A 25,673-nucleotide genomic window follows, 5' to 3' on the forward strand; every position below is an offset into this window, starting at 1 on the left:
CGGGGGTGTCACTGCCGCCTGCAGGACTCTTCTACCTAAGCTGGCATCCGCCGAAGCATAGGTATGCACCTGATAATGCTTGGTGAAAGTGTGCAGACTCGACCAGGTAGCTGCCTGACACACTTGTTGAGCCGAAGCCTGGTGTCGTAATGCCCAGGACGCACCCACGGCTCTGGTTGAGTGGGCTTTTAGCCCTGAAGGAACCGGAAGCCCCGCAGAACGGTAGGCCTCTAGAATTGGTTCTTTGATCCATCGAGCCAGGGTGGCTTTAGAAGCCTGCAACCCCTTGCGCGGACCAGCGACAAGGACAAAAAGTGCATCGGAACGGCGCATGGGCGCCGTGCGGGAAATGTAGATTCTGAGTGCTCTCACCAGATCTAGCAAACGTAAGTCCTTTTCATACCGGTGAACCGGATGAGGACAAAAGGAAGGCAAGGATATATCCTGATTAAGATGAAACGAGGATACGACCTTAGGGAGAAACTCCGGAATGGGGCGCAGCACTACCTTGTCCTGGTGGAACACCAGGAAGGGAGCCTTGGATGACAGAGCTGCCAGCTCCGACACTCGCCGAAGCGATGTGATCGCAACAAGAAACGCCACTTTCTGTGACAGGCGAGAAAAGGAAACTTCCTTCAGAGGCTCGAAAGGCGGCTTCTGGAGAGCAGCTAGTACCCTGTTCAGATCCCATGGATCTAACGGCCGCCTGTACGGGGGCACAATATGACAGACCCCCTGCAGGAACGTGCGCACCTTAGGAAGACGTGCTAGACGCTTCTGAAAAAACACGGATAGTGCCGAGACTTGCCCTTTAAGGGAGCTGAGCGACAAGCCCTTTTCTAACCCCGATTGCAGGAAAGAAAGAAAAGTGGGCAATGCAAATGGCCAGGGAGACACTCCCTGAGCGGAACACCAGGATAAGAAATCTTCCACGTTCTGTGGTAGATCTTAGCAGAAGTCGACTTTCTAGCCTGTCTCATTGTGGCTACAACTCCTTGGGATAATCCTGCAGACGCTAGGATCCAGGACTCAATGGCCACACAGTCAGGTTCAGGGCCGCAGAATTCTGATGGAAAAACGGCCCTTGGGACAGTAAGTCTGGTCGGTCTGGAAGTGACCACGATCGGCCGACCGTGAGATGCCACAGATCCGGATACCACGATCTCCTCGGCCAGTCTGGGGCGACGAGTATGACGCGGCTGCAATCGGATCTGATCTTGCGTAAGACTCTGGGCAAGAGTGCCAGAGGCGGGAATACGTATGGGAGCCGGAACTGCGACCAATCTTGTACTAAGGCGTCTGCCGCCAGAGCTCTTTGATCGCGCGACCTCGCCATAAATGCCGGGACCTTGTTGTTGTGCCGGGACGCCATTAGGTCGACGTCCGGCACTCCCCAGCGGCGACAGATTTCCTGAAACGCGTCCGGGTGAAGGGACCATTCCCCTGCGTCCATGCCCTGGCGACTGAGGAAGTCTGCTTCCCAGTTTTCGACGCCTGGGATGTGAACCGCGGATATGGTGGATGCTGTGTCTTCCACCCACATTAGAATGCGCCGGACTTCTTGGAAGGCTTGCCGACTGCGCGTCCCTCCTTGGTGGTTGATGTATGCCACCGCTGTGGAGTTGTCCGACTGGATTCGGATCTGCTTTCCTTCCAGCCACTGTTGGAAGGCTAGTAGGGCAAGATACACTGCCCTGATTTCCAGAACATTGATCTGAAGGGTGGACTCCTGCGGAGTCCACGTTCCCTGAGCCCTGTGGTGGAGAAAAACTGCTCCCCACCCTGACAGACTCGCATCTGTCGTGACCACTGCCCAGGACGGGGGCAGGAAGGATCTTCCCTGAGACAATGAGGTGGGAAGGAGCCACCATTGTAGAGAGTCCTTGGCCGTCTGGGAAAGGGAGACTTTCCTGTCTAGTGACGTTGACTTTCCGTCCCATTGGCGGAGAATGTCCCATTGAAGTGGGCGCAGATGAAACTGCGCAAAGGGAACTGCTTCCATGGCTGCCACCATCTTCCCTAGGAAGTGCATGAGGCGCCGCAAGGGGTGCGACTGACCCTGAAGGAGAGATTGCACCCCTGTTTGTAGTGATCGCTGTTTGTTCAGCGGAAGCTTCACTATCGCTGCTAGAGTATGGAACTCCATGCCAAGATACGTGAGTGATTGGGTCGGTGACAGGATCGACTTTGGAAAGTTGATGATCCATCCGAAAGACTGTAGAGTCTCCAGCGTAGCATTCAGGCTGAGTTGGCATGCCTCTTGAGAGGGTGCCTTGACCAGTAGATCGTCTAGGTAAGGGATCACCGAGTGTCCCTGAGAGTGCAAGACTGCTACCACTGCCGCCATGACCTTGGTGAAGACCCGTGGGGCTGTCGCCAGACCGAATGGCAGAGCTACGAACTGAAGATGGTCGTCTCCTATCACAAAACGTAGAAAACGTTGATGTTCTGTAGCAATTGGCACGTGGAGATAAGCATCTTTGATGTCTATTGAGGCAAGGAAGTCTCCTCGAGACATTGAGGCAATGACAGATCGTAGGGTTTCCATCCGGAACCGCCTGGCGTGCACATGTTTGTTGAGCAGTTTTAGGTCCAGAACAGGACGGAATGAGCCGTCCTTTTTTGGAACCACAAAGAGATTGGAGTAAAACCCTCGACCCTGTTCCTGAGGAGGGACAGGGATCACTACTCCTTCCGCTCTTAGGGAGTCCACCGCCTGCCGCAGAGCATCTGCTCGGTCTGGATGTGGGGAGGTTCTGAAGAATCGGGCTGGAGGACGAGAACTGAACTCGATTCTGTACCCGCGAGACAAAATGTCTGTCACCCACCGGTCCTTGACCTGTGACAGCCAAATGTCGCAAAAACGGGAGAGCCTGCCCCCGACCGGAGATTCGGCGGGAGGGGGCTGGAAGTCATGAGGTAGCCGCTTTGGAAGCGGTTCCTCCATTTGCTTTCTTGGGGCGTGCGTGAGCCCGCCAGGAATCTGAGTTTCTTTGCGTCCTCTGAGACCCTTTGGACGAGGTAAATGGTGTCTTGCCCGAACCTCGAAAGGACTGAAACCTCTGCTGCCACTTTTTCTGTTGAGGTTTGCTTGTTCTGGGCTGGGGTAAAGAAGAGTCTTTACCCTTGGACTGCTTAATGATGTCAGCCAATGGCTCGCCAAACAGTCTATCTCTAGATAAAGGCAAGCTGGTTAAACATTTTTTGGAACCAGCATCTGCCTTCCAGTCCTTTAACCACAAGGCTCTGCGCAAAACTACCGAATTGGCGGACGCCATGGAGGTGCGGCTGGTAGATTCTAGGACCGCATTGATAGCGTAAGACGCAAACGCAGACATCTGCGAGGTAAGGGACGCCACTTGTGGCACTGCTGGATGTATGATAGCATCCACTTTTGCTAAACCAGCTGAAATAGCCTGGAGAGCCCATACGGCTGCGAATGCCGGAGCAAACGACGCGCCGATAGCTTCATAGACAGATTTTAACCAAAGGTCCATCTGTCTGTCACTGGCATCTTTAAGTGAAGCGCCATCCTCCACTGCAACTATGGATCTAGCTGCAAGTTTGGAAATCGGGGGGTCTACCTTTGGACACTGGGTCCAGCGCTTGACCACATCAGGGGGGAAAGGATAACGTGTATCCCTAGAACGTTTAGAGAAACGTCTTTCTGGGTGAGCGTCGTGTTTCTGGATTGATTCTCTGAAGTCAGAGTGATCCAACAAAGCACTCAATTTACGCCTGGGATAGAGGAAACGAAACTTCTCCTGCTCTGCAGCTGCCTCTTCTGCTGAAGGGGCTGGGGGAGAAATATCTAACAGCCTATTGATGGCTGAGATGAGGTCGTTTACCATGGCGTCCCCATCAGGGGTATCCAGGTTGAGAGGGGTTCCAGGAGTGGATTCCTGATCACTCTCATCAGACACCTCACAGGGAGACTGATTGCGCTGAGACCCTGAGCAGTGTGATGACGTTGAGGGTCTTTCCCAGCGAGCTCGCTTAGGGTGGCTGGGGCTATCATCTGAGTCATAATCCTCAGCTTGTGAAGCCGGGGACCCCCTTGTAGTCTGGATTGGATCCAGCTGAGGGGGGCCAGAGGACAGAGACCTCGCCGAGTCCAAAGACTGAGCCCCAGACATGGATTGCAAAGTTTCAAGGATTTTTGTCATAGTCACAGACATTCTATCAGCAAAAACTGCAAAGTCTGTCCCTGGCGCCGGGGCAGAACTTACAAGCGTCTCAGCCTGGGTCACTACCTCTCCGGACTCCGGCTGGCGAAGCAGCACCGGATCGGAGCATTGCACACAATGGGGGTCATCGGAGCCTGCTGGTAGAGCAGCCCCACATGCAGCACACGCAGTGTACACAGCCCTAGCCTTGGCAGCCTTGCGTTTTGTGGATGACATGTTGCTGCTTCCTCAGAGCGATCTGGGTATCCAGCCAGGAAGCGACCTCACAGTGCAAGAAATAAATATATCTATATATCTGGTAGACAGTACACCAATACACAGTGAGGCACTAGAGGGGCCAGCACTGAAATGCCGCTTACCGCCCGCTTAAGAGCGGGTGTGTGGTCGCCAAAAAGCCCCCCCAGTCCAGGTCTCCCAGAGCCTGCGTCCTTCCTCCAGCCAGACTGCATGTAATGGCTGCCGGCGTCCTAGGAGAGGGAGGAGGGCGGGCCCTGGGCGTTCCTGACTAAGAGCGGGAAGCCTGCTTCCCTCTGTGCCTAGTGAGAGGGCTGGAGCATGTAAATCAGGCTCCAGCCCTCGTCGCTGCTGCGAAACAGCGTCTCTCCCCTACCCTGATTGACAGGGTGGGGGCGGGAACGAAGCGGAGCTAGGCCGCAAAAGCTGGGGACTAAAGTTATAAACGCCGCCGCCGTAAAAGCGCGGTCGGCGTGTCCCCGGCGCACCACAAGTCACAGCAGCGCCGCCCGGTCCAGTGGGGGTCGGCGCTGCGTTCCCACAACACAAAGTCCCCCAGTAAACTGTAGGAACACTAACTCCAACGTTACGGTCCCCGGCGCACTACAACACCCAGCCAGCCCGGAGTGTGTCTGTGCCTGCCGGGGACACAGAGTACCTGTATGATGCAGGGCCTTGTCCCTGATTGTACTCCTGCTCCATATCCATCAGGTTCAACTGGGTCTGTGGATGGAGCCCGGCGTCAGAGCTTAGAGGCCGGCAGGATCCCACTTCCACAGAGCCCTACAAGGGGATGTGGAAGGAAAGCAGCATGTGGGGCTCCAGCCTCTGTACCAGCAATAGGTACCTCAACCGTACAACACCATCCACGGGTGAGACGGGAGCATGCTGGGGGCCCTATATGGGCCCTCTTTTCTTCCATCCGAAATAGTCAGCAGCTACTGCTGACTAAAATCTGTGGAGCTATGTATGGATGTCTGACCTCCTTCGCACAAAGCTTGAAAACTGGAGAACCCGTGATACCACGGGGGGGTATAGCCAGAAGGGGAGGGGCCTTGCACTTTTTGGTGTAGTGCTTTGTGTGGCCTCCGGAGGCAGTAGCTATACCCCAATCGTCTGGGTCTCCCAATAGAGCGCTGAAGAAAGAGATATGTTCTTGTCGAGGGAAGCAGCACTCTTGTCCCATTTGCGAAGAATGTCCCATTGGAATGGCCGTAGATGGAATTGCGCGAACGGCACTGCCTCCATAGCTGCAACCATCTTCCCCAGGAAGTGCATGAGGCGCCTTAAGGGGTGTGACTGACTCCGAAGAAGTGACTGCACCCCCGCCTGCAGAGAAAGCTGTTTGTCCCGCGGTAGCATGACTAACGCTGGCTGGGTATGAAACTCCATCCCTAGGTAAGTCAGTGATTGGGTCGGCGTCAACTTGGATTTCGGGAAATTGATGATCCACCCGAACTGCTGGAGAGTCGCCAGAGTAACGGTAAGACTTTGTTGACACGCCACCAGAGAAGGGGCCCTGACTAGGAGATCGTCCAAGTAAGGGATTACAGAGTGGCCCTGAGAGTGCAGGAGCGCCACGACGGATGCCATGACCTTGGTGAAAACCCGTGGGGCTGTCGGCAGGCCTAAAGGCAATGCCACGAACTGGAGGTGTTCGTCCCCGATGGCGAAACGCAGGAAACGCTGATGTTGGGGTGCGATCGGCACATGGAGATAAGCATCTTTGATGTCGATCGATGCTAGGAAGTCTCCTTGTGACATCGAGGCGATGACCGAGCGGAGAGATTCCATCCGAAACCGTCTGGTTCTCACATGTCTGTTGAGCAGCTTGAGGTCCAGAACGGGACGGAATGACCCGTCCTTTTTTGGCACCACGAACAAGTTGGAGTAAAATCCGCGACCACGTTCCTGAAGGGGAACGGGAATCACAACTCCTATCTTTAGAGCGTCCACTGCCTGAAAAAGTGCGTCGGCCTGTGCGGGGGGTGGAGAGGTTCGGAAGAAACGAGCCGCAGGAGGAGAGTTGAACTCTATCCTGTAACCATGAGACAGAATGTCTCTCACCCATCGGTCTTGAACGTGTGGCCACCAGGCGTTGCCAAAGCGGGAGAGCCTGCCACCGACCGAGGATGTGGCTAGATGAGGCAGAGAGTCATGTGGAGGCCGTCTTGGAGGCAGTCCCTCTCGCGGCCTTTTGGGGGCGTGACTTGGACCGCCACGCATAGGAGTTCCTCTGGCCTTTCTCCGGCCGGTTGGACGACGAGGATTGGGTCTTGGCGGAGGGACGAAAGGACCGAAACCTCGATTGGATTTTTCTCTGCTGAGGCCTCTGAGGTTTGGACTGGGGTAAGGAGGAGTCCTTTCCCGAGGATTCCTTAATAATCTCATCCAACCGTTCGCCAAACAAACGGTTGCCAGAAAAAGGCAAACCGGTTAAGAACCTTTTGGAAGCAGAGTCTGCTTTCCATTCGCGCAGCCACATGGCCCTGCGGACTGCCACGGAGTTAGCGGATGCCACAGCCGTACGGCTCGCGGAGTCCAGGACGGCGTTCATGGCGTAGGACGAAAATGCTGATGCCTGAGAGGTCAAGGAAGAAACCTGCGGAGCAGAATTCCGCGTGACGGCATTAATCTCAGTCAGACATGCCGAGATTGCTTGGAGAGCCCACACGGCCGCAAAGGCCGGGGCGAAAGACGCGCCCGTGGCCTCATAAATAGACTTCACCAAGAGCTCTATCTGTCTGTCAGTGGTATCCTTCAGGGATGCGCCATCGGCAACAGACACAACGGACCTAGCAGCCAATCTAGAGACTGGAGGATCCACCTTGGGAGAGTGTGCCCAGCCCTTAACGACTTCAGGTGGAAAGGGATAACATGTGTCAGTGTGCCGTTTAGCAAAGCGCTTGTCCGGGACCGCTCTGGGCTTCTGGACAGCGTCCCTGAAGTTAGAGTGAAAAAACGTATTGTGCGTACGTTTGGGGAATCGAAATTGGTGTTTCTCCTGCTGAGAAGCCGGCTCCTCTGCAGGAGGAGGTGGGGGTGAGAGATCCAACACCTGGTTGATGGACGAGATAAGATCATTTACCAAGGCCTCCCCCTCAGGAGCATCAAGGTTAAGGGTGAAGTCAGGGTCAGAGCCCTGAGCTCCCACGTTCGCCTCGTCTTCCTGAGAGTCATCAGGCTGGGATCCAGAGCAGCGTGAGGAGGCCGGGGAAGAGTCCCAGCGAGGCCGCTTAGCCGGCCTGGGGCTGCGATCCGGGCAGGAGTCCTCCGTCTGGGACCTAGGGGCTATCCTGGGAGCGCGCAGCGGCGCGGACCGAGAGGGGCCTGAAGGACACAAACTAACAGGGGCCGGGGCCTGTGAAGGGCCCGGTCTGGACTGCAATGCCTCAAGGAGTTTAGATGACCATTTGTCCATAGACTTTGCAATGGATTGAGAAAGTGACTGGGAGAGTGTCTCAGCGAAAGAGGCCAACGACTGTGACTCTGTCCCTGCAGACTGCTCAGGGGGAGCAGGGGGATCTACATGAGCCGAGGGGCCCACAAGTACCCGAGGCTCCGGCTGAGCAAGCGTGGCAGGAGTCGAGCATTGATCACAGTGAGGGTAGGTGGATCCCGCAGGCAACATAGCCCCACAAGAGGTACAGGCTGCGAAAAGAAGGGAATTTTGTTTACTTACCGTAAATTCCTTTTCTTCTAGCTCCAATTGGGAGACCCAGACAATTGGGTGTATAGCTTCTGCCTCCGGAGGCCACACAAAGTATTACACTTAAAAGTGTAAAGCCCCTCCCCTACTGCCTATACACCCCCCCCCGTGTATCACGGGCTCCTCAGTTTTGGTGCAAAAGCAGGAAGGAGGAAACTTATAATTTGGTCTAAAGTAAATTCAATCCGAAGGAAGTTCGGAAAACTGAAAACCATTCAACATGAACAACATGTGTACACAAAGAACAACAGCCCGAAGGGAACAGGGGCGGGTGCTGGGTCTCCCAATTGGAGCTAGAAGAAAAGGAATTTACGGTAAGTAAACAAAATTCCCTTCTTTGTCGCTCCATTGGGAGACCCAGACAATTGGGACGTCCAAAAGCAGTCCCTGGGTGGGTAAAATAATACCTCGTAATAGAGCCGTAAAACGGCCCCTTCCTACAGGTGGGCAACCGCCGCCTGAAGGACTCGCCTACCTAGGCTGGCATCTGCCGAAGCATAGGTGTGCACCTGATAGTGTTTCGTGAAAGTGTGCAGGCTCGACCAGGTAGCCGCCTGACACACCTGCTGAGCCGTAGCCTGGTGCCGCAAAGCCCAGGACGCACCCACGGCTCTGGTAGAATGGGCCTTCAGCCCTGAGGGAACCGGAAGCCCAGAGGAACGGTAGGCTTCGAGAATTGGTTCCTTGATCCACCGAGCCAGGGTTGATTTGGAAGCCTGTGACCCTTTACGCTGGCCAGCGACAAGGACAAAGAGTGCATCCGAGCGGCGCAGGGGCGCCGTACGAGAAATGTAGAGTCTGAGTGCTCTCACCAAATCCAACAAGTGCAAATCCTTTTCACATTGGTGAACTGGATGTGGACAAAGAGAAGGTAAGGAGATATCCTGATTGAGATGAAAGGGGGATACCACCTTAGGGAGAAATTCCGGAACCGGACGCAGAACCACCTTGTCCTGGTGAAACACCAGGAAGGGGGGCTTTGCATGACAGCGCTGCTATGTCAGACACTCTGCGGAGTGACGTGACTGCCACTAGGAAGACCACCTTCTGCGAAAGTCGTGGAAAAGAATATCAATCATTGGCTCGAAGGGTGGTTTCTGAAGAGCCGGTATCACCCTGTTCCGATCCCAGGGTTCTAGCCGACGCTTGTAAGGAGGGACTATGTGGCAAACCCCCTGCAGGAACGTGTGTACCTGAGGGAGTTTGGCTAGACGCTTTTGAAAACAACACAGAAAGCGCCGAAACTTGTCCCTTGAGGGAACCGAGAGACAACCCCTTTTCCATTCCGGATTGAAGGAAGGACAGAAAGTGGGCAAGGCGAATGGCCAGAGAGTAAAACTCTGATCAGAGCACCAGGATAAGAAGATCTTCCACGTCCTGTGGTAGATCTTGGCGGACGTTGGTTTCCTGGCTTGTCTCATAGTGGCAATGACCTTTTGAGATAATCCTGAAGACGCTAGGATCCAGGACTCAATGGCTACGCAGTCAGGTTGAGGGCCGCAGCATTCAGATGGAAAAACAGCCCTTGAGACAGCAAGGCTGGCCGGTCTGGTAGTGTCCACGGTTGGCCTACCGTGAGATGCCACAGATCCGTGTACCACAACCTCCTCGGCCAGTCTGGAGCGACGAGGATGGCGCGGCGGCAGTCGGATCTGATCCTGCGTAACGCTCTGGGCAGCAGTGCCAGAGGCGAAATACGTGAGGCAGTGGAAACTGCGACCAATCCTGAACTAATGCGTCTGCCGCCAGAGCTCTGTGATCTTGAGAACGTGCCATGAATGCCGGGACCTTGTTGTTGTGCCGGGACGCCAATAGGTCGACGTCCGGCTTCCCCCAGCGGCAACAAATCTCTTGAAACACGTCCGGTCGAAGAGACCATTCCCCTGCGTCCATGCCCTGGCGACTGAGAAAGTCTGCTTCCCAGTTTTCTACGCCCGGGATGTGAACTGCGGAGATGGTGGAGGCTGTGGCTTCCACCCACAGCAGACTCCGCCGGACTTGCTGGAAGGCTTGCAGACTGCTTGTGCCGCCTTGGTGGTTGATGTATGCCACCGCCGTGGCGTTGTCCGACTGAATTCGGATCTGCCTGCCTTCCAGCCATGGCTGGAACGCTTTTAGGGCTAGAACACTGCCCTTACCTCCAGAACATTGATCTGGAGGGAGGACTCTGCTGAGTCCATGTACCCTGAGCCCTGTGGCGGAGGAAGACTCCCTGACAGACTCGCGTCCGCCACAGTCAGGTTGAGGGCCGCAGAATTCAGATGGAAAAACGGCCCTTGAGACAGCAAGTCTGGTCGGTTTGGTAGTGCCCACGGTTGACCCACCGTGAGATGCCACAGATCCGGGTACCACGACCTCCTCGGCCAGTCTGGAGCGACGAGGATGGCGCGGCGGCAGTCTGACCTGATCTTGCGCAACACTCTGGGCAACAGTGCCAGAGGGGGAAACACATAAGGCAGTTGAAACTGCGACCAATCCTGAACTAATGCGTCTGCCGCCAGAGCTCTGTGATCTTGAGACCGTGCCATGAATGCCGGGACCTTGTTGTTGTGCCGGGACGCCATTAGGTCGACGTCCGGCATCCCCCAGCGGCAACAGATCTCTTGAAATACGTCCGGGTGAAGGGACCATTCCCCTGCGTCCATGCCCTGGCGACTGAGAAAGTCTGCTTCCCAGTTTTCTACGCCCGGGATGTGAACTGCGGATATGGCGGATGCTGTGGCTTCCGCCTACAGCAGAATCCGCCGGACTTCCTGGAAGGCTTGCCGACTGCGTGTGCCGCCTTGGTGGTTGATGTATGCCACCGCTGTGGAGTTGTCCGACTGAATTCGGATCTGTTTGCCTTCCAGCCACGGCTGGAACGCTTTTAGGGCAAGATACACTGCCCTTATCTCCAGAACATTGATCTGCAGGGAGGACTCTGGCTGAGTCCAGGTACCCTGGGCCCTGTGGTGGAGAAAGACCGCTCCCCACCCTGACAGGCTCGCGTCCGTCGTGACCACCGCCCAGGATGGTGGTAGGAAGGATTTCCCCTTCGACAATGAAGTGGGAAGAAGCCACCACCGAAGAGAGGCTTTGGCTGCCTGAGAAAGGGAGACGTTCCTGTCGAGGGACGTCGACTTCCTGTCCCACTTGCGGAGAATGTCCCATTGAAGTGGACGCAGATGAAACTGCGCAAAAGGAACTGCCTCCATTGCTGCCACCATCTTCCCTAGGAAGTGCATGAGGCGCCTCAAGGGGTGTGACTGGCCTTGAAGGAGAGATTGCACCCCTGTCTGTAGTGAACGCTGTTTGTCCAGTGGAAGCTTCACTATCGCTGGAAGAGTATGAAACTCCATGCCAAGATATGTCAGTGATTGGGCCGGTGTCAGATTTGACTTTGTGAAATTGATGATCCACCCGAATCTCTGAAGAGTCTCCAGAGCAATGTCCAGGCTGTGTTTGCATGCCACTCGGGAGGGTGCCTTGACAAGCAGATCGTCTAAGTAAGGGATCGCCGAGTGTCCCTGAGAGTGTAGGACTGCTACAACTGCTGCCATGACCTTGGTGAAGACCCGTGGTGCTGTCGCCAGGCCGAAAGGCAGTGCCACGAACTGAAGGTGTTCGTCCCCTATGGCGAAACGCAGGAAGCGCTGATGCTCTGGTGCAATCGGTACGTGGAGATAAGCATCTTTGATGTCGATTGATGCTAGGAAATCTTGGGACATTGAGGCGATGACGGAGCGGAGCGATTCCATCCGGAACCGCCTGGTTTTCACGTGTTTGTTGAGCAGTTTTAGGTCCAGAACAGGACGGAAAGATCCGTCCTTTTTTGGCACCACAAACAAGTTGGAGTAAAAACCGTGACCCTGTTGCTGAAGAGGAACAGGGATCACCACTCCTTCTGCCTTCAGAGTGCACATTGCCTGAAGAAGAGCATCGGCTCGCTCGGGGGGCGGAGATGTTCTGAAGAAACGAGTCGGAGGACGAGAGCTGAGCTCTATCCTGTAACCGTGAGACAGAATGTCTCTCACCCAACGGTCTTGTACCTGTGGCAACCAGGCGTCGCAAAAGCGGGAGAGCCTGCCACCGACCGAGGATGCGGCGTGAAGAGGCCGAAAGTCATGAGGAGGCCGCTTTGGGAGCGGTTCCTCCGGCGGTCTTTTTAGGACGTGACTTAGACCGCCATGAATCGGAGTTCGTCTGACCCTTCTGTGGCCTGTTGGACGAGGAGAATTGAGACCTGCCCGCGGGCCGAAAGGACCGAAACCTCGATTGTACCTTCCGTTGTTGAGGTCTTTTTGGTTTGGACTGGGGTAAGGATGAGTCCTTTCCCTTGGATTGTTTAATGATTTCATCCAATCGCTCACCAAACAGGCGGTCGCCAGAAAATGGCAACCCGGTTAAGAACTTTTTGGAAGCAGAGTCTGCCTTCCATTCACATAGCCACATGGCCCTGCGGACTGCCACCGAATTGGCGGATGCTACCGCCGTACGGCTCGTAGAGTCCAGGACAGCATTAATGGCGTAGGACGCAAACGCCGACGCCTGAGAGGTTAATGACACCACCTGCGGAGCAGAGGCACGTGTGACTGCATTAATCTGCGAGTGACAAGTTGAGATAGCTTGGAGCGCCCATACGGCTGCGAATGCCGGAGCAAAGGACGCGCCGATAGCCTCATAGATGGATTTCAACCAGAGCTCCATCTGTCTGTCAGTGGCATCTTTGAGTGAAGCCCCATCTTCCACTGCAACTATGGATCTAGCCGCCAGTCTGGAGACTGGAGGATCCACCTTGGGACACTGAGCCCAACCCTTGACAACGTCAGGGGGGAAGGGATAACGTGTGTCCTTAAGGCGCTTAGAAAAGCGCTTATCTGGACAAGCTCGGTGTTTCTGGACTGCCTCTCTGAAATCGGAGTGATCCAGGAACATACTCATTGTACGCTTGGGAAACCTAAAACGGAATTTCTCCTGCTGAGAAGCTGACTCCTCAATTGGAGGAGCTGGGGGAGAAAGATCCAACACCTGATTGATGGACGCTATAAGGTCGTTCATTATGGCGTCCCCTTCTGGTGTATCTAGGTTGAGAGCGGCTTCAGGATCAGAGTCCTGATCTGCCCCCTCCGCTTCATCCTCTAGAGAGTCCTCCTGCTGAGACCCTGAGCAGTGTGATGAAGTCGAGGGAAGCTCCCAGCGACCCCGCTTAGGTGGTCTGGGACTGCGGTCCGTGTCAGAGACCTCACCTTGAGACCTATGAGTCACCCCAGGAGCACTTTGCTGCTCCAACCGAGGGGGGCCTGGGGTCAATGATTCAACAGTGCCCGGGGCCTGTGTTACAGGTCTGGACTGCAAAGCTTCTAGTATCTTAGCAGACCATTTATCCATAGTCTCAGAAAGTTTGTCAGCGAATACTGCAAACTCCGTCCCTGTCACCTGGACAGTGGCAGCCGGTGTTTCTACCTGGGCCGAGGGTCCCACTAGTGGCTGAGGCTCCGGCTGAGTAAGTACCATAGGTGCCGAGCATTGCACACAATGAGGGTAGGTGGAACCTGCAGGTAGCATAGCCGCACATGAGGTACAGGTTGCAAAGTAAGCCTGTGCTTTGGCACCCTTGCAATTTGCAGACGACATGCTGTTGTCTCCTCTGAGTACAATCTGGGAGGGTATATAGCCAAAAACCAGTGCGACCATACAGAGTAAATGTATAGCATATAAACCTATATATATACACTTCGGCACCCAGGGGGGCCAGCACCTAGAAACAGGTGTGGCTTACCGACCGCCCAAAGCGGTTGTGTGACCACCAGATTCCCTGCCTGGATCTCCCAGAGCCGTTTGTCTCTCCTCTCTAGCTTCAGAAGTGCTGACAGGAATGGCTGCCAGCGTTCTGTGAGGAGGAGGGGGCCGTGGGCGTGCCCAAGAAAGTGCGGGAATCTGGTGTCCCACTGTGCTCAGTGAGGGGGGAGGAGGATACAAAGTATGCTCCAGCCCTCAGCGCTGACGTCCAGTGCAGCGTCCCTCCCTTCCCCTGACTGACAGGCCCGGGGGCGGGAATATGCAGTACTAGGCCGCAAAAGCCGGGGACTAAAGTTATAAGCGCGGCCGGCAAACAAGCGCGGTCAGCGCGGTAGTCCCGGCGCACTAACACACCCAGCAGTGCTGCAGCGTGTATGACAAGCGCTCCATGCGCTGTCCCCAAGGGGACACAGAGTACCTCACAGTAGCAGGGCCTTGTCCCTGACGATACCCAGCTCCTGTCCAGCAGATTCCCCAGGGGCTGCGGAGGGAGCACGGTCCCAGTGCCTGGAGACCGATTAGGATCCCACTTCACCCAGAGCCCTGCAGGGATGGGGAAGGAAAACAGCATGTTGGCTCCTGCCTATGTACCCGCAATGGGTACCTCAACCTTAACCGCAACGCCGACCAGAGTGGGGTGAGAAGGGAGCATGCTGGGGGCCCTATATGGGCCCACTTTTCTTCCATCCGAAATAGTCAGCAGCTGCTGCTGACTAAATTGTGGAGCTATGCGTGCATGTGTGCCTCCTTCGCACAAAGCATAAAAACTGAGGAGCCCGTGATACACGGGGGGGTGTATAGGCAGAAGGGGAGGGGCTTTACACTTTTAAGTGTAATACTTTGTGTGGCCTCCGGAGGCAGAAGCTATACACCCAATTGTCTGGGTCTCCCAATGGAGCGACAAAGAAAAGTCTGTGCCTTAGTAGCTTTGCTCCTTGTGGACGACATGCTGTTGTCTCATAGGAGAGTGACCACTGAGGGTATATGGGAAAAGGGTATACAGCCTTTCCGAACAGAGATATATATATATATATATATATATATATATATATATATATATATATTATATATATATATATATATATATATATATATATCCCGGCACCCAATGGGGACCAACACCGGGTGACCGGTGTGGCTTACCGACCGCTAACGAGCGGAGTGTGTCCTCCAGATTCCCTGTCTTGGATCCCCCAGAGCTGCAGAGCGTTGCTGCTGAGTAGCATCCACCGGCAGAATGTAAAAATGGCTGCCGGAGCTCTCAGGGGGGGAGCGGAGCCGAGGGCGGCGCCAGCAAAGAGCGGGAATCTGGAGTCCCAAAGTGGTCAATGAGGGTGGGGGGAGACATGCAAAGATGCTCCAGCCCTCAGAGCCGACGTCATGTCGGTAATCCCGCCCTTACCCCTGACAGGCAGGCCCGGGGGCGGGATTTTGGGCGACTAGGCCGCGGTGAAGCCGGGTACTAAATTTAAGGCCGTGCCCGACAGGCACGGTCGGCGCGGAAGTTCGCCGAAAAAACAACGGACGGAACTACCGCGGCTTCCGGGGAGAAGGAGCGACCTCCCTCCCTGTACAGTCCACACATGGGGACACAGAGTACTTTCAAGTTGCAGGGCCCGGTCCCTGGGGATGAAGCAGCTCCGGACCGGCAGGTTCCACCAGGGGCTGCGGATGGAGCACGGTCCCAGCACGTGGATGACCGCTTAGGATCCCACTTCTCCCAGAGCCGCATAAGGGATGGTGAAGGAGACGGCATGTGGCTCTAGCCTCCGTACCCGCAATGGGTACCTCAACCTTAACAACACCGCCGACATAGTGGGGTGAGAAGGGAACATGCCGGGGACCCCATCGGGGTCCTCTTTTCTTCCATCCGTCATAACTATGTATGAGAATGCATGAGTGGATGTGTGCCTCCTTCCACACAAAGCATAAAACTGAGGAGCCCGTGGTCCACGGGAGGGTGTATAGGCAGAGGGGAGGGGTTACACTTTTTTAAAAGTGTAATACTTTGTGTGGCCTCCAGAGGCAGAAGCTATACACCCAATTGTCTGGGTCTCCCAATGGAGCGACAAAGAAAACTGAAGCTTGAGAAGTTAAGGCAACCATCTCGGGCATAGATTCTCTGGTGAGGGAATGCATCTCCTCTAGAGAAGCAGAGATGGCTTCGAGGGCCCACACTGCTGCAAAAGTTGGGGAAAACGCGGCCCCCGCCGCTTCATACACGGATTTGGCCAGAAGGTCAATCTGACGGTCAGTGGCATCCCTAAGGGAAGTGCCATCAGCCACCGACACAACGGTCCGGGCTGAGAGCCTAGACACCGGAGGGTCTACCTTTGGGGAGTGAGCCCACGCCTTGACCACCTCAGGTGGAAAGGGGAAACGGTCATCAGAACCACGCTTTGGGAAGCGTTTGTCAGGACAGGCCCTGGGTTTGGTCACAGCGGTTTGAAAACTGGAGTGGTTAAAGAACACACTCTTTACTCTCTTAGGCGAGGTAAGCTGGTGCTTTCTGCCATAGAGGGTTGCTCCTCTGATACTGGCGGAGTGAGATCCAGTACAGAATTAATGGAAGCAATCAAGTCACTAAGTTCTGAGTCACCCTCGGAAAGATCAATGGGGCACATGGAGTTAGCCTCCGACCCCCCTGTAAAGGCATCCTCATCCTGCGAGTCAGCTCTTGAATCAGAGCCGCGGAATGAGGAGGGAGAGGAAACCCTGAGGCTCCTCTTAGGAGGACGGGGTTTGTGCCCTGATGATGAATCCTCTGTGAGCTCCAGTGGACGGAGGTCAGAGGATAGGGATCCTAAAGGACCCTTCGCAAGGCACCCTGTGAAGGGGGCTGATGCATATTCATCAAAGTCCTGGACAGAAGTCCCATGGACTCAGCAAATGACTGGGAGATAGACCTAGAAAAGGACTCTACCCAGGCCGGGGGTTCAGCCACAGGTGCAGAAGCAGCCTGAGAGACCACTGGGGGTGAGACTCCAGGCTGTGGCACCTCCAAGTTAGAGCAGACATCACAATGTGGATAGGTGCTCGGCTCAGGCAGCAGGAGCTTACATGCAGCGCATGCAGTATAAAGCTTTAGAGCCTTGCTCCTCGTGTGAGGCATGCTGCTGGAGTGGGGAAAACAGCTTCTACCAAAGAGAATGAACCCCAGGGAGTGTATTCCGAGGTCCACAACCAGAGACCGGCTGTGGCTTACCAGACCGCTGGAAGCGGTGTTGTGTGCCCTCCAGATCCCGAAGCCCGGACTCCCAATGCACAGCACCTCAGCAGGGATGCAGAGTGCAGGATGGCCCAGCGCAGAGAGAACCATGTCCAAGAAAATGGCCGCCGGAGCGAAGAGAGGGGGCGGGACGGGGGCGTCCCTGTAGGAAAGCAGGATCTGGATGGCCATAGAGACCTGCAGGGGAGGAGTCACGCACAAGCAGTAGGGAGTCTCCCTCCTCTGTGTAGGACGGCCGCCGGAAGGAGCCGTGCTTGTCCCTCTGCATGAGTGACATGCGAGGGCAGGTTACAGAAACTAGGCCTCCGGCGAAGCCGGGGCCTAAATTTGAGCAGCGAGGCCGACGCGCAGGCACCATCGGCGCGGTTCTCGGGCGAAAGCCAGAGGACCCGCCGGAAATGCCAAAACAAATACGGCAAACACACTCTCCCCATACAATAAAGGACATAGACCCCCAACATATGAACGTCTCAGGTACTTAGCTGCTGAGACGCAGGGCCAGGTCCCTGGGGATGAGTGCTCCGGTCCAGCAGGGTCCTGAAGGGGCTGTGGACGGAGACCGGTCTCCTGCCAGGCATGGAGACCGCGCTGGCTCCCACTTCAATCCAGAGCCCAGGAGGGATGGTGAAGGAGCACGGCATGTAAGGCTCCAGGCCTTGGAAATCAACCTTACAACACCGCCGACACAGTGGGGTGAGAAGGGATATGCCGGGAGTCCAGACGTGGACCCGCACTTCTTCAAACTTTATCCAAAAGAAAAATCATATGAGAATGCATGTGTGGATGTATGCCTCCTGAACACAAAGCGATAAACTGGCTGTGACTGGCTCACCAGGGGGTGTATAAGCTCAGAGGGAGGAGCTACACTTTTAGGTGTAGTACTTGGTGTGTCCTCCAGAGGCAGAAGCTAAACACCCAAGGTCTGGGTCTCCCAAAGGAACGATAAAGAAAATGCTCATCTCCTGTGAGTGCCAGTGCTCTGCCGCCATTTACGGGAAACACGTCATGACAGCGTCAGGGGTCATTATCTGACCCCACGCTGTGATGGCAACCCATTGGCACCCTGTGATTGGGTCACGGGACCGCCGATGGCGGCAGGGAATGGCACAATCCCCGCCAAAGCAATTTAGAGATTTAGAGCGCGCGTTCAGAGTTTGACAAAGCTATCTAAGGGGTTAAAAGGCACGGGAGAATCAGAGATGCACCTGCGCCTGTTATCCAGACATGTCGGCTGATCAGATCAGCAGACACATGTGGGGATAACTGCAGGCTCACTGGGACAGGCACGGCCAAGGACGTACTGGTATGTCCTCTGTCGTGAAGGATTTAATGAACTGCAAAGAGTCAAGTGAAAATACACAACATACTGACTCGCCATTAAGTTCTAAGGCACAGAACTGTTACAGACACAAGGACTGCATGGAGGAAAGGTAGAAGAAGTTCTGGCGAACTGAGAAAAACCAACAAAAATCGCAGCTCTGCATGGTCTTATCGGGTCCGAGCCCTTACACTGCACATAGCGCTGGTGCTCGGCTTCTCTGCAGCGCTCCTTCTTCAGAATTACTACTTCACACAGGTGTGTCTGTTAGGACCGATACATCACTTTTCTATTACAAATTGCAAAGTTTCTCTTTATGAATTGGATTATAAACCTACTTGAGCCCCGGCCGTGCCTTGTATCCAGACTGTCCTAAGGGTTTACACGCAGCAGATAAGTCAGTTGTGGACTTCTTTTTGCCACATTACTTGCAAGTTTTCCCCAGAAAGACCCTTCTATTTCCGTATATCTATCATTACGTGCACTGGCATTACTAGGGAGTTTTTGTCCTTATTTGCTTCCTGAGTTCAGTGACTAAATGTCCCCTGATTAATGTATAAACTGGCGTTATGTCCGATTCTGGTGCAGTAACACCCGAAAAGATGCTCCAAATTCATTAAAGGGAATCTGTCATCACGTTTTTGATAACTCAGCTCAGAGTAGCATAGAAAATGTAGGAAAAGAGACCCTGAATGCAACAATGTATCACTTAGTTTACGGAGTTCAGTGATTGTGACACAATCGAGGTTTTACATGTAGCAGAGCTCAGAAAGCTAAGCACACCCACACCACAGCTGTGTACATGGTCTGTTGACAGTGAGCTGCTCATCATAGGAGGGGGTCATAGTTGGAATAGGGATCACGTGCACTGTAGTCCAGGAAGCGATTACCACTTAGTGTTAAAACACTCATTCTGTGGAAACAACAGCTCACACCCTAGTAAGTTACATCCCGGAAGTCAATGTGTTTAACCCCTACATTATGTTGTTCTCAGATTACATAACAAAAGCCTGCTGACAGATTCCATTTAAGAGGCAAAAACACCAGTGGCCTCGTCTAAAGACTAGTCTCCATGCATCGTCCCCGGGGTATAGAAATTCTTCATCTACACATGCCGGGGACCTGATAATATAATTCTGTCATTATTACCCTCAGCACGGAGTCTGTGGGAAGAAACGCACACTAGGCTCATCCACCAAATGACATCAAATGACCATGACCTTTCTAATGGAGCACTCAGGAGCATTATCTGCCCTAGTTACTTGTAAAGGATATAAAAATGGCTCCCAGTCCCTCCCTTCAGTGCTAGACTGATTGTAGATTAATAAGGTACAATGTTCCTGCACATGACTGAGCTATTGCCATTTATATTCCTATCTGACTATTGACGTCAAAACCAAGAAACAATATGGATTTTTATTAACTAAAATTAACAGAGAATGCCGTGAACAACCAAAGCGCACCAGCCGTGATGTGAGGTACCGTACGTGGCCGAAGGAGTACCCGCTGGCGTTCACCGCCCCACAGAACTTATCTGACTTACCTTATTACATCGCCAAGCCGCACTCGCAGGTTATTACGGACGACCCTGTTCATGCGGATCTTCTCATCTGAGCAGGTGTCATCAGACAGGACAATGCACACAGCTTCTCGCCTCTTCTTTCCCTTTAGAAGCACAGTGTCCCCTCGGAAGAGCTGAAGTTCATCCATCTTACCCTGTAAAAGCAGTAAAGCTGGAGTCACACACAACGACAGCGACGTCGCTGTTACGTCACCATTTTCTGTGACGTAACAACGACCTTACATGATCGCTAGTGAGCTGTCAAACATGTTTTAAGCAACGACGCAGCAGCGATCATGACCTCGACGGTCTTCAGGCCCATGTCACTGCCTTCAGCGTCGTTGCGATCGTCGTTGCTACGGTGTCAAACACAAGGATTCGTGTGGCGCAGTGGGATAGCAGCAATCAAAAAATGAACTGGGACATTCAAGTACGAGCAGCGATCTCGCAGCAGGGGTCTGATCGTTGTTAGATGTCACACACAGCGACGACGACGGCAAGGTCGCTGCTACGTCACAGAAAATGGCGACTTAGCAGCGACGTCGTTGTCGCTGTGTGTGACATGGCCTTAACCTACAATCATACCCCAGATAAAGGCAGATCGAGAGATTGTCCTTATACTGTGCCTCTTCTCAGATTGTATGACACAAACCATGGGAAGCCTCCACATACCTGGGACAGGGAGACCACGCTGTTGTCTTCATTGATCGCTTCATCTACAACCAACCGATTTGGTCGGCTCTTCTGCTTAAGAATTGCAGTGGATAAGTCATCGCCTTTAGATCTGTATGGGAAAGAAACAAAGCAAAATGAGACCTCAATGTCATTTCTGTGGCCGGGCCATACTAACATGTTACAGGTGGAGTCTAACTGGAGAGTCCTCGCACTTTTGTGCCCTCTGAGTAGCTATAAGGCCATGTTCACACCTTGCTTTTTGTTTTTGTATTTTTTGCAGCCAAAACCTACTGAGGCAGTAAAAAAAAAAAAGCTGCTAATAAAAAACAAGTTTTGCTGTATTTTTGGTGCAGATGTGTATTAATTGTTTACAGCACGTTTAATAGTTAGTATCATTCACCAGAAAAGCAACTGTTATGTTTTTTCACTTTCTCATTGCTTTTTATGGTGGAAAAAACACTGAAATAATCGACATGCTGCAGTTTAAAAAAAAAAAAAAAAAAAAAAAAAGCAGCAGTTTTCTATTTCAGTCAGAAAAAAAAAAAGCAAGAGTTTGCAGGAGATTTCTGACGTCTCAGAGCCTTTGGCTAGGTTCACATTTCCATTGTATTAAATCCATCAGGTCCGTCAGTGACGGATCAGTTGTTTTTTAGATGTCAACTGATGCAACGGATGTGTTTTTCACAGGATTCCTTTCACAGGAATCCTGTGAAAAAACTGATCCATCGCGTCCGTTACATCCGCTGGGCGTCCGTTTTTTGACGGATCAGTCATGATCCGTTTGTGTTTGGGACAGCCCAGTGGGTGTGCCAAACATGCTGGGCATGCTCAGTAGAGCATGACGGAATCCAGAGCTGGGTTCCGTCGTAAGACGGATTACGACGGACTCCAGCACCATAGACATACATTACAAGTGTGACGGATGGCGACGGATTCCTGCGCGGTGCGTTAAATTTGACGGCCCGAAAAACGTTACATTCTGCGTTTCTCCCGCCCGGCGGTCAGTTAAAAAACTACTGACCGCGACGCAGCGGATGCAACGCAAGGTCGTCAGTCGCAATCCGTCACTAATAGAAGTCTATGGGGAAAAACTGGATTCCTACAAAATATTTTGCAGGATACTGTAATTCCTCAAGACGACGGATTGTGACTGATGCAAAACAACAGAAATGTGAACCTAGACTTAGCTGGTACTGTAAAAAACAGCTTTAAGGCTATGTGCCCACGCTGCGGATTTTGCCGCGGATTTCCCGAAAATCTGCAGCAGCGGCACTTCCAAGCCATTTCAATGGCATTTTGGAAATGCCGTGTCCATGCTGCGGATTTTTCCGCTGCGGATTTTGATGGGAAAAATCTGCAGCATGTCAATTATTTGTTGCGGATTTTGTTGCGGATTTTGGGTATAGAATGGGGAAAAAAAAAAAAAGAAATCCGCATCAAAATCTGCGGCAAATCCGCGGGTGCGGATTTGCCACGAAAGTTGCGGATTTTCACGCAGAAAAATCCGCAGGTACATTCTACCGTGGACACATAGCCTAAAAGGCCCTGTGCGCACTAGAAAATGGATTTTTCTTAAGAAAATTCCACAGACTCTGAAAATTACCGCACCCGCATACAGATTTACCGCGGTTTTTCCACAGATTTTATACCATTATCTATGCAAAACACACAGGTACCTGCGGAAAAGAAGTGACATGCTCATTAAATCCACAACGAAAATTCCGCCGCAAAACCCGCAGTGCCAAAAAAACGCAGTGTGCACAGCATTTTTTAATCCCCATAGGTTTTGCTGGGGAATGACTGCAGAAAGATTATAAACATTTTCTGCAGCATTCCTTCAGCAAAATCCGCAGCGTGCGCACAGGGCCTTGATTCGCATTAAAAAAAAAATCTGCAAAAATGCAACATATGAACACAACCTAGAAATGCGCTAACTCAGGAGTGACCAGGGCTATAAACTCGCTGCTGGCTCTAGACTCCTGCAGCAGTTTTTTTATTAAAGAGATCATCCAAAACCAACATTTATTTTAAACCTAGGCCTCTAATATCATAATCTGCTCTTTTTTCTAATATACTCTAAGTCCCGATCCTTCCCTCACTACTTTATCTCTTTGGCTTTTTTTTTATTACTTCCTGTTTGATGACGATTTGTTTGAGAAACCCAAATGCATGCTGGGATACTCAAACAAGTCGTCATCAGGGGCAGAGGCTCCAGTCACTGCCGAAGCATCTGACCATCCTTGAAAGGAAGAGTCATCAGTGACAGCCGTCTCAGGGGCTGGGCTAGTCCTGGTGCTACTGAGCATGTGTCATTTGTAAATGCCAATGTTTTCACCGCAGGATCTTGTCACTGTGCACTGTTCGTCTTGGGGGACAGTGACAGTGCACTCTCTCGCTTGCTCTGATGAGAAGTGATAAGTCGGCAAGAGAGCGCACTGTCTGTGTGCATTGTAAGGAGAGAAGCCGGCGAGCAGAGACCAGCGCCGCTCCGATAGTGACGTCACTACACAGCGCTCCAGAAAACGGGAGACAGATTCACACTAAGACTTGTCCTATATAAGAGTTCTGACCTCTAGATCTACAGTTACCGTACATTACCTGACATATGGATTTACAAGGACCCACTTATATTTCCTACATCTGGGTGAACACAACACTATGTACTGACAATAGGGTAGTCATTGAGCCCCCACAGAGTAAGGAAGAGAGACTGGAGGGTATGCCCCATCCTATTACAATATTAATGATAAAAACAACTTGACCAAGTGATATATTAAAGGGGTTTTCCAGTTTTTGAAAACCCCGTCACCAGGCAGCAACCCCTGCCCCCTCCCTCCAACACAGACAGAGCCTCTGATGCTGCTCTTGGTGTTTGTTATTGCCTGCACGCAGACGTCACGTCAACCAGTGAGCTCAAAGGTTCTGCCCAAAAAGACATCACGAGCCGCTGAGCTCACGGATTGACGACAGCTCTGTCGGTGTGGCGTCAGTGCAGCAAACAAGAACAGACACCGAGAGCAGAGGGCGCAGACTCCGATCTGGACCTGGGGAAGGTGAGCAAAGAACAGTTTGTTTTATTTACTTATTTTTTTTTTAATCAAAACTGGATCAGGAACCAGAATCCACTTTAGAGGGATAGATCGATAGATAGAGGACAGATCAATCGACACGCTGCAGTTCTCCCGAGCGGTAGTGTGTTCACATTACTGGCCGTAAGAAATGACCTGTGGTCACTTCTCTGTAGGCTCGTTACGAGGCTGCATTCTGTACAGTGTCAGTCGTGGCTGGTTGCAAGCGACGTGGGACCTCGGTGGATTACGCCGGAGCTGTGTTTGGGGGGGGGGGGGGGGGAAGGGTGTGTGTTTAATAAAATGGTGAAAGAGGGGGCTTTTTTGTGTTTTATTTAAAATAAAGGATTTTTCGGTGTTTGTGTTTATTCACTTTACTTACAGGTTAAATCATGAAAGCTGTCTCAGACGCTGACATGATTAAAGCCTGGACATAGTGGCCGCGATGCGCTGCCATTAACTCATTATTACCCTGATTGCCACCGCATCACGGCAACAGGAAGAGCCGGGACACTCCGGGACTGCCGCATAATGGATACGACAGTCCCGGGGCAGCTGCGGGCTGATATTCTCGGCTGTGGGAGGGGGGGGGCATTAACCCTGAACCTCGCCCTCCCCAGCCTGAGAATACCGGGCCGCCACTGTGTGTTTACCTCGGCTGGATGGTAAAAATACAGCGGAGCACACGTTTTTTTTTATTTTTATATGTCCGTTTGATTTCTATGTGCATTCTATATGTCTGTGTGTGATCTGTGTGTGTTTACTCTCTGCTCCGCTTCCTCTTCCTGTCATAATGACATCACTTCCCTGCAAAACGCAGGCAGTGATGAACATTATGTCCCGAAACCATGAAATACCGCAGGGAATAACGCAGGAAAATGCAATGAACCGCACAGAATTTGCTGCCTGCGTTATTCTCTGCGGGATTTCACGATTACATTGCAGTCAATGGAGTGAAATGCCGCAGCGACGTGCAAAAAAGAAGTGACATGCAATTGTTTTTGCTGCGGGAATCCCGCAGCAAAACATGCAGCTGTCAAAATCCGCATAGTGCGCACAGCATGTTATGAACAAAACATGCAGTGAAACATGCAGCAAAACCGCGGCAAAAACCGGTAAGTGCGTATAGGGCCTTAAGATGTAGAGCAATGTGCGGAATGAAAAGACCGCCAACGGACAGCCTAATTTCTGATCTGCAGCCGTTTAGTAGCCTACTTAGGACATATGGCCACAGAACGATCAGTAATAGATCGCTCAGTACGCAGAGGCTGCCACTGTTCTCGGCAGCGCAGGTCCAATTTACACAGATGGTAGAAACCCTTGTGCCCGATAATTGTGCAGAGTAAATGCACCTTTACCCCCGAGACTTTTACCAGCAACCACACAAGAGCAGCAGCAATAATAACGCGATCCCAGGAGGTTGGGAATAACCTTTGCTTTGTCTGCCCCCCCCCCCTCCTCTCCCCCATCAGGGATAGATTTCCTCAGCTTGGTGGGTGAAGTTGCTTCTTGCTGCCATGGAGGATAAAGGAGGGGGAAGTAGAAGTCTAGCTGTGTTACTGCATCTAAGAAATGAAAGTGAAGGCCGAGCAGATGCAGCAATGGTCACTCCCAGCTCATACACTCCATGACAAACAGTGAGTGCTCCACCTGGCAACGAAACTCGAGAGCCCACAAAGTGCAAGGTTTACTGGTGACTGCAGAACAGAGGACTTTACTACACCGCAAAAACTGCACCCAAAAGTGCCATGCGTGTAGCCATGTACCGTGCACTTTCACAGTCTGTAGGGCAGTTTTTATTGGTGCAATATTAATGTGAAACATTCCCCAGAGGAAGCAGAAATGGCAAAGCCCATGGTCAAGCTGAGAATTTTGACCATTGAGGGTAAAAAAAACCCAACCCATCTGTGGTAG

General features: G+C 52.7%; 1 protein-coding gene across 1 annotated transcript in view; it reads right to left on the reverse strand.

Moving 5' to 3' along the window:
* VCP (valosin containing protein) overlaps nucleotides 1-25,673 on the reverse strand; it is a 120,248-nt gene that overhangs the window by 89,497 nt on the left and 5,078 nt on the right. Inside the window, exons 2-3 of the mRNA XM_075327012.1 lie at nucleotides 20,689-20,800; nucleotides 19,999-20,171 (exon numbers count right to left, since the gene is read on the reverse strand). Coding sequence (XP_075183127.1) covers nucleotides 19,999-20,171; nucleotides 20,689-20,800 — 285 coding nt within the window. The remainder of the gene's footprint in view (nucleotides 1-19,998; nucleotides 20,172-20,688; nucleotides 20,801-25,673) is intronic.

Source organism: Anomaloglossus baeobatrachus, chromosome 1 (assembly GCF_048569485.1).
Source record: "Anomaloglossus baeobatrachus isolate aAnoBae1 chromosome 1, aAnoBae1.hap1, whole genome shotgun sequence".
Lineage (NCBI taxonomy): Eukaryota > Metazoa > Chordata > Amphibia > Anura > Aromobatidae > Anomaloglossus > Anomaloglossus baeobatrachus.